The 9713-nt window shown below is 36.2% G+C and overlaps 1 protein-coding gene across 1 annotated transcript; it reads right to left on the bottom strand.

The window, feature by feature from the left end:
• Positions 1-3930: 3930 nt before the first annotated feature.
• Positions 3931-7203, bottom strand: LOC108905109. The gene has a single exon (XM_018707888.1). The coding sequence runs from the start codon at positions 7183-7185 to the stop codon at positions 6403-6405; it is 783 nt and encodes a 260-aa protein (XP_018563404.1). The 5' UTR covers positions 7186-7203; the 3' UTR covers positions 3931-6402.
• Positions 7204-9713: the final 2510 nt, after the last annotated feature.

Here is a 9713-nt window from a genome sequence, read left to right as displayed (position 1 = left end):
GGTCGTTCACAAGATAATGCAGCTGTCAATGAAGAAAGAAAATGTTTTTTTTAACAAAATCATATTTAGTGACGAGGCTCATTTTGAAATTTGTGGTTAAATAAATAAACAAACGCGATATCCAATTATGATTTTTATGGAATGAATTGAAACATATTAATGTGCAGAATATGTGGTTCTGCAATCGAATAATTTCTCGACGAGATGTTAATTGGCCACCAAAATCATACAATCTATCACCATTAGACTTCTTTTTACAGGGTTTTTTGAAGAGCAAACTTTATGCTGACTTAGCAAATCGCCCAAATTGGACCATCATTAGATGAACACGTGATGGAAAATTTTGCTAAAAAATTGAACGGTTGTAGAGGTGGTCACTTATCTGACATTCTTTTCCATTATTAACCGCAACATGTCTACTTTAACAAACTCGAATTTAAACACCCCATATCTTTATCAACTTCAAGCGAAAACGATCTGTCAATGTTTTTGATAAAACAATTTCTGAAGGTTATTCTTATGATAATAAATATATTCGGTAAAACCCTTTATATCTAAGATTTCAACAAAAATTTTCGTATTTTTCTAAAAAAAATTTCCAACGCAAATTTTTCTATAAATTTTGGACATCCTTGACTAATTTGATTTTGGAGACTATTTTTAAGGTTTTGTCAAGATACCTTACTGAATATTATTCAATATAATGTCCAAATCCTTTAAAAATAAATAACAATTTGGATTTTGTTTGAGAATTTAAAATATTTCACGCAAAAAGGTTATCACTTATAACCCTAGTTCTTGAATTATTTCCGGAAATTTTTTCGAAGGAACGCATTTTCTAGAAAAATGCGTGATTGAGGAAAAATTTCCGGACAATAATTCAAGGACGTGGGGGATTCGGTAAAAAAATTTTACAACCAAAATTTATTTAAAAAATTTGACATGTTTCATTTTGAAACTTATTTTGCCAAAATAAAGTTGGCTTGACAGGTAGACGTTGTTTTGTGGTGCATGACATATTTTTTTCTTCTTAAACGTCACATAATTTAATCGCATTTTTTAAATTCAAAAATGGCTCGTTTTGGAAGTGAAAATTCCGAAAACATAAAAACAACACGTTCCTTTCACTTTAGTAATAAATGAGACATTTAATTTTTGAATTCAAATATTTACCTTTGCAATACAATTCACTTAGTATTACTAAAATATAAGGAAAGTAAGTTTTTGTAGAAAAGCGATGTCTATGGCAGTTTATCAAATATTCTTTTTAAAACATAAAAAACACATTCCTTTCACTTTAGTAATAAAAAGGGCATTTAATTTTTAAATTCAAATATTTATCTTTGCAGTACAATTCACTTAGTATTACTATACTAATACGAGTAGAAGGAAAGTAAGTTTTTGTAGAAATGCGGTGTCTATGACAGTTTATTAATGATCCTTATTAAACATAAAAAACAGCACACATCATATTCACTTTGGTAATAAAAAAGGCATTTTATTTTTGAATTCAGATATTTATGTTTGCAGTATAATTCATTTAGTATTACTAAAATAGAAGGAGAGTAAGTTTTTGTGGAAAACCGATGTCTATGGCAATGATTCTTAAAAAATTATAACTGCAATCAAGTAGGCTTAGGCTTGTGATGTCAAAATCGTCTTCGCTATACGTCACGTTGACAGTCATTTTCTCTAGCTTCTAATTGTTTACAATTAAATCATGGCAGTGAAGAACCAAAAAACTAATTTAAAACTAAAACCTTATAGTATATGTAATTCTTGCACCAAAATAGGGACATTATTTGCCATATTTACTGAAAAAAACTGCAATCAGTCCGCAACTATTCAAAAGATTTTGGAGGAAGATATCCCATCTTTTTTACGTAAAACCAAGGCTCAGCAGAACAAAATTTCATCAAATTATTACATATATTTTATGAAACACAGACATCTGATGGAAATGAAAAATAATGGTAATAATTATGCTCCTCGTTACTCTCCGTTACGAAGAGAAGAGTTCCAGCCAGAATTTCAAAAACATTTAGCGTTAATAGAATAAATCTCGGAACAAATATTTGGTAAATAATTATTTGTATCTATTTATTATTTTAAAATAAATAAAAACATTACAAAGCGAAATTCTGGATATGTACTGATTTTTGAACCATATGATAGCTGTCAAAAAAAATTTCCACTTATTAATTTTGTTTGCCCAGCTTGGCAGGAGGAAAGAAATTTCCGAAAAATTTGAAGGTTGCCATGGGCAACTGTCGAAATTACAATATGTAATTGGCTTAAAATGACAGGTGTAAAATTTTCAAGAGAATAAAATGTTACAACTGAGCCCCTTGCATTTGTAACCAGATATTTTTTTAAAGAAATCTGTATGCATGGCAATAATATGACCGGCCTTAGTAGGTATCAGTTATAAGATCTAAATGAAAATGCGGAAAGAGAATTTTATTGCAACAAAAAAGTTTTATTGTGTGCCAGTGGTGCCAAGGGATTATAGAACAATATATTATTTTTTAAATACTTTTTTTTTTTTTGTAGTAATAGTTCCGAGAGAAATTATAAACGCGAGTATAAACCATTAGCTTCCAACTGATAATTTATGAACTATCTATCGAAGACCGAATTGCAGTTTTAAAAGTTGATAAAAGAGAAAAATGAAAGTCTTTTACAATCGTATACAATGTTGCAAGTAAAACCACTAGATTTATCGTTCTGATATTTCCCGTCACAAAGTACTAAATGAAAAATAATAAAAATTTAATTTTACGCAATCTAATAAGCGTGTGCACTTTTCAAAAGACTGTGGTTTACATAAACATATGCCGTAACGTAAACAAGCAAAAGCACTCATATTTACGCAATTTATGCCTAACAGATTATTTGTGAAAAAATAGATTTATATCACGGCTGGAATAAAATGTGACAGACCATTAATAATAGAAGTAATAACTCGTCTGCTTAACGATATGAAGCATCTGGAATTCCGAGTATTCGCCATTACTCACTGGAGACGTCAACGTGCATTTAAAAAATATTAAGTACCATTCCACTTTGCGTGTTTCTAATGATCGTTCAACAAAATACCCCGAAAATACACAAGCAGTGGATGACGTTAACGAATTTGCCACTTTAGATTAATAAAAGAATTTCGTTCCCCGACAAAATCTATAAAAAAGGATCATAATTTACAGCAGCGCAACAATAAATATCGTTAATTAAATATCTTTGAGGCGAAAATGATAAACCCGCTTTAATGACCCGTATATTAAAAATAGCATAAAATACCAATAAAACACATTTAACAGTCCTCTAATCCCCAAACGGCTATTCATTATAAGTGAGTGCTTTATGAATATTTCGCGGCAAAGTTATAATCTTTCTGTTTTTTTAGAGTTTTCAAGTTAAATCCTTCGAAAGTTGAATTTAGCGACTAGTGACTTTAATCCATTAAAATATATGTAAAATAATTCACCCCTTATACAGGGCCTCAGAACGAGCTCGTCACGTTGCCCACACACATCAAATCAATTTTTTTCACGATTAGACATACACTTCTGTTCTGGTGGAATGTCGGGGCGCGAATATAGACAAGGTTTTACGGTCTTTCCAGTTAAATACACACAATGAAACACAGCTATTACTTACCTGTATATAACAGCATATTATTATGCAAAATACGTCCTCATTGTATTGAAATGTATGCACATGGATATACGGTTATCTACACAACATATGCAAATTACTCATGCCTAAAATTTTTGGCGAATACTCTCGGTCTCACCGTATTTTTTTCCACTGAATCGCACGTATCCAAAGCACACTTGTTTTACCAGCACTTGGTTCATTTGTTTCACCACTACGCACTAGATCTGAATATGTACACTTTGGGGGTTGTTCAAAGAAATAAAACTACTATTCATTCTATAAAAACAGTAACACGTTTTATTCATATCTTATAAGCGTATTTTGACTATGACTAGCTGTACAGTATATATAGCAATATTTTATACATATTCACAATTTTTTTCGACATCGGCCGGGGTGATATAGTGGCCCCGACCGACCTGTTTTTCTAGTTTTATATATACAGTGATAGATATTTTCTTTGGTGTACGAAGTAGGTAGCCACAGAATGTATTAAGATTTCATTTTTTTTTGCTTCCAAAATGTCTCTCCGTCGAAAAACTTAGGGGCTCAAAGCTCTTTGAGTTCTGGGATACGATTCACACGAGTTCGCATATACAAAAATAAATTTTTGAAAGATTTAAAAAAGTAAATATATTCAGTTCTTTGTCGAGATTTTACCCTGAAGTCCCGTCTTTTGAGCCCGATAAGTTTTCTGGGTGTTTTTTTTTTCTCATTTGGTAAGTAAATCGTGTCTCCTTTACAGATTCGTATTAACTAGTACTAAATTTGACACTCTTTTGGAGATAAATGGCAACAACAGAATGCAAAGAACATTTACATTACACCAGATCGATAGCGATTCTTGTGATCCGATACGACTTGGGCTTATCCGGATCACGCCACGGCATTTTCCGAAAAAACGGGACAGTCTGAAGCTTTTTTTTTCTGCGAGAATTACGAGAAACAGTGACGTGATGCGCATAAGCCGAGTTACCTTGCCGTTTGCACAGAACTGAACAAGTTACACTCGAACTAAACTTAAAACATCATTGGAATGCTACTAAACATGTCTCCCTAACTGAAACTATACAAAACATAACGGTAACAAAAATATCTACACCTTCCTCTCGATATACAAACTAGATCGGTCAGTCAGTCGTCTTGGTTGACAGAATAATTTATCCCTTACAACAGAACTAAAATAAATTAACATTCTTCCAGTACGAAAACAGTTCTATGGGACAACTAAACTGAAATGAACGTTTTCCGACGGCACAGCGAGGCGCATCGCGGCTGAACCGTCCAAGTCTCTGCGACAGTCCCCCGAACAACGAAAATCAATCAATACCGCGATACAGAATCGAAATGAGATGTATTGTCTAATACCTATATCTTATATGACCCGTAAATATTCTGCCGTAGTAGATTCAAATATTAATTACAAATACCTAGCCTAATATCTAATGAAAGACGTAGGATATATGTATTTCAAGCATCTTACTAGTTCAATTACACAACAGCTGTTTTGGTAGAGGGAAATTATAAGACCTTAACACTAAATATACTTCAAGTTTACAAACAGTTAATAATTATGTTATATGATAACAGCTATGTTACTTTCAGAGCTTACTTTGCCGAAGTGTCGGTCTAACCACCACCGGTTTTTGTTTAAAAAAACGTTCCTCATCCACCTATTATCATAATACTAACCCACTGACGTTTTACACTTCGTATGTTAATTCGAAGATAGAAACTGGTTCCGAACGACCTACGGGCACAACGTTAATTAATTACACGGGATTTTTTAACAGGCCGTTCTTTCAAATGTCAATCAAATTTTAATTTGATACGCGAGATTCCAAAACCGCGTCTTTATCTAGTTAACGACTCGCATCCTAATTAGTTGTTATCTGGAGTGAGTAATTTGTTGATATTTACGATTTTATCGGTTATTCCATTATCCGGCACCGGAAAACAACCAGGAATTGCACTTATGCGGTAATATCGATCGCGAATATGCCAAAGTTAATTAAATTTGGATGCAGCCGATAATACATTTGGCATCAACGACTGGATTTGAACCCGAATGTGACACGAATAATATGGGACTTGGAAAAAAAACCACTCGAATTTTCATTTCGAATTATTGCGTCCAGTAAACCGATTTTTTTATAAAATTGAAACTAACTGAAGTGAAAAATAAACTGAATACTTTTTACGTTACTTTCGGTGTCAGATCCAAGTTTCGGAAGTGTGTGGAAATGTGCGGCCGGTGGTGAGTTAAAACTGGTGGAGTCTGGGCCCGCAAAATATCGTACGTCTACAATTTGGAGAAGCCCACTGATCTTTACCTGGCTAATTAATAATGATAATAACATATTATGTATGTATGATGCACGGATAGATTTAGAATTTACAATTAAAGCTTAGGAATGGTATTACGCGCTCGCCCGAAGCCTTGTCGCAGACACCTGGGCGACCAGCGCCCGCCGCGCGGGTCAGTCCATCGACACCATCACCAGCACAGCACTTGGAGGCGTCGTCGTCCAGCATCATCAGCGGGAGGTCGAAGAAGCCGCACAGACATAGCTGACCTATCGGGATCACTACCACCACGCCCGGAGCGGCGAGAGACATGCGCGCCGTCGGAGCCGTCGTCGACGTCGTCGTAGACACATAATTACACACTATTATCACAAGAAAGGTTAAGGAAACCACAGATGAGGCGAATGGGGCGGCGTCCGGAGCACATCACAGCGATCACACGTTGTAGCACACCTGCTGGATCTGGTGAGGAAACGTTGACGCCAGCGGGATCGCCGAGCTCACGTAGGGGTGCAGCCGGTGGGCCCTCAGGTACTGCCGGTACTTGCCGGAGAGGATGTGCTTCTCCTCGGGGCGGTCCGGCGACCGGTCCGGGTCCGTCCAGTGGCCGGAATCACTGCCCGACGACGAGCTGTAGGTCTGCTGGTCGCGCTTGCAGTAGGGCTGGGCGGCCGCCGTGGAAATGGGCACCAGGGGTGGCATTGGCTCCCACAGCTGTCTGTCGGTGACGGCGGCGGCCGCGGCCGCCGCGGCGTACTGCACGGGGTACTGGGCGGCCTGTTGGGGCACTTGCTGGGGCAGCTGCTGGCCGCGGGGCATCCTGCGCTTGGCTGCGGCGGCGACGGCGGGCCTGGCCGGCGGCAGGTTGTTGATGAAGGGGCTCCGCCGCTGGCTCTCGATCTTGCGGAAGTAGCAGGGGTGGATCATCAGCAGGGGCTCGTTGCGCACCCCCTGCGGGGGTTTGGCCGTGTTGGGCAGCTCGTACTCCACGCTGCAGTCGACGTGCAGCGGCCTGGAGTAGTCCTTCTGTGGCACGGCGGCAGGCACTTGCACTGTCCTCTGGGGAGGGGACAACTCGTACGCGGAATAGCACGTGGCCATCTTAGTTGACCGGAGATCGGTCCTCGACTGACTCGCTGAGCTGCGCTCCGACGTCGCCGCGGCTGCGAACCCTGACGCCTGGACGTGGTGGGGGTAGGAAATCGATGCTCCCGACATAGTGACTGTCTACTAGAACGTCTGCGGCCCGACTACGTCACGACGAACAACTGACGGGCTGAGCAGCGGCCGATGTTGCCTAGTCGCTGCATTCTACGCCAATTGTGCCGCACGATGGTCCGAATATCGTGATGTGGAAATGTCCCTGCACCCCCTGCACACACAGAAGCATACGTCATGTTATTCAGTGTCAATAGGTAGCAGATATTGAGGAATTAGACTAATATATTGGTTAAATTTAGCAATAAAGTTCTACAGTAAAGTTTTTCGAGTCCTAATGAATTCATGATTGTCCTGGCTATAGCATATTAACGAATTAATGAATAAACAGCCAAAACACTGCTTTGTTCTTTGGCGTTTAAGCAAATTTGGAGATCCCCACATTTCAAAAATGTGTTATTTTAGTTATATTCAATCTAAGTTACACTGTCGTATTATTTATTGGGGTACTTCTTCGCATGTAAATGATTTATTTCATGTATTTAGGCATTTTTATTTCTATTCACTGTAAATCTGCTTCATATGTAGGGAGCCACATATCAGATTGTTTTATACGTGTTGATACAAATCAATCCTCTGATTATAATCTTAGAGAATCATATTACTGATTGTTCTACGATTACAGTAGCAAATTATTAATGAATAGAATGTTGTCTCACCAAGAAAGTGTTACTTGTGTTACTTTTCCTTTTAATATAAATACTAAGTTTATTTTTTCACTCACTATGGCCTAAAAGAACTTAGCAACTGGTAGTCACTAAAAAGTAATCTGTAAAACACCTACAAAACTACAACTGTTGGACAATATATAAAATATTAATTACACACTCTTCTTATCAGCATATTATTCTTCTATATAAATATTTAACTTTATAGTACTTCAAAATACAACACATGACATTTAAGAAATATTTTGTTTTATGTTGTACAAATACCTACAATGTTTCGTGGGTAGATACAATAATAGTTCATAAATATTGATTTTTCAACAATATTTCAACAACATTTCACACCGAATTGCCTTCAAAGGTATTACTAAATAATTCAATATACTGTTTTAATATTAAAACTTGCATGACATAACGTAATTTTAATATTAAAATAGTTAAACATTGTCATCAATTAAGCGGATGGTAATAATAAACCAAAGTTTGTATTTACATATTCATACATCGGTTGAAGACTAAAATCAATAAAAAAAATACGCCTCGCTTCTTAAATATAATTTGACTTAATGCGCTAATAGTGCTTGCTAAACGTGTAAATATTAACGAAACCCATTTATAAATTTAAAATTTACATATTTCCTTGTACCCATCTATCAAACGAACTTTGACTTTCACGAGTTGTACACGTAAATTCCAGTTATTAGCTATTAAAGTATCAGGAATTTATTCGATTAATTGCTATTTTTACAACACTGCATGGTGTATCATAAATTCAAAGAGAATCACACTCGTAAAAATTTTACGTAAAATTACGCACTAGATCAGCGGTTCTTAACCTTTTATTTACCGTTTTGTTCTTTTGTTATTGCGGACCCCCAGATACTTAGATATAAGCCCCAGAAATTAAATGGGTTTGAAATCCTATTAATTTTAAATTACACACCAAACGTAAGTTTTGGAAAGATAAACAATAAGTTACACCCTAACATAAGACAATACAATTTCTTAATTGTTGTTATTACTGATTAAATGTTCAAAAAACTTGGCGGACACCTTGGGAAAAGATGGCGGACCAATAGGGGTACTAGATCATTGGTTGTCTTGACCCAGTGGGTAATGTAAAATTACATCATATACATAAAGTTATATTATGTATTAAGCATGTAATTTTAAATTTTTTGTGTAATTCACCCTAACGTAAATTTACATTATCAATAAATGTGCAATGCTGGACATAATTATAAGTTCACCCCTAATTTGAATGATTTTTTTAACATAACATAAAAGCAGTTTCGTTTCTATGTTTGATAAGGTATTTTCTTTATTTTCCTAAAATTTCATTCTCTATTGCAATATTTATCACAAAATTATGGCAGCTCAAAGAAAGATTGTGCATTTTAAGGCCTTGCAACTTGGACAAAATTATAAGTTCAGTAATTTAAAACAACAATTTAATTATTAAATCATGATACATTTTCCAAAAAAGGAACATTAATTTGTTCCCATAGTTACTTAGCCATACATAAATACAGGCCTGGTCGAACTAAACGTGGAAATGATAGAAATGTACACGCCCGAGCAAATGGCGCACAAACACAGCCGCATTGAGCGACCGGCCATAAATTTCAGTTGTTGACAAATTGCCTAGCAGTGCAGTGCGGCAATGAGGAATTATTTTATTGTTGATTATTTTTATTTAATAACTTTTCCTAACAACCTTTCCTCGTCCTTTCCTGGTAAGGAGATGTTCACACCACTCCGTTGGTTCTTGCCGAGCAGTAATATATTTTAATGAAAATGTAAATGTAAACATCTCCTTAATGTTAAAAATGCTGTCATCGCTGTTCTTGGTGGTGAAAA

This window comes from Anoplophora glabripennis, unplaced genomic scaffold, assembly GCF_000390285.2.
Source record: "Anoplophora glabripennis isolate ALB-LARVAE unplaced genomic scaffold, Agla_2.0 scaffold129, whole genome shotgun sequence".
In the NCBI taxonomy this organism is placed as follows: Eukaryota; Metazoa; Arthropoda; class Insecta; order Coleoptera; family Cerambycidae; genus Anoplophora; species Anoplophora glabripennis.
Note: the sequence above shows the minus strand (reverse complement) of the source record. Positions and strands in the feature narration are given on the sequence as shown.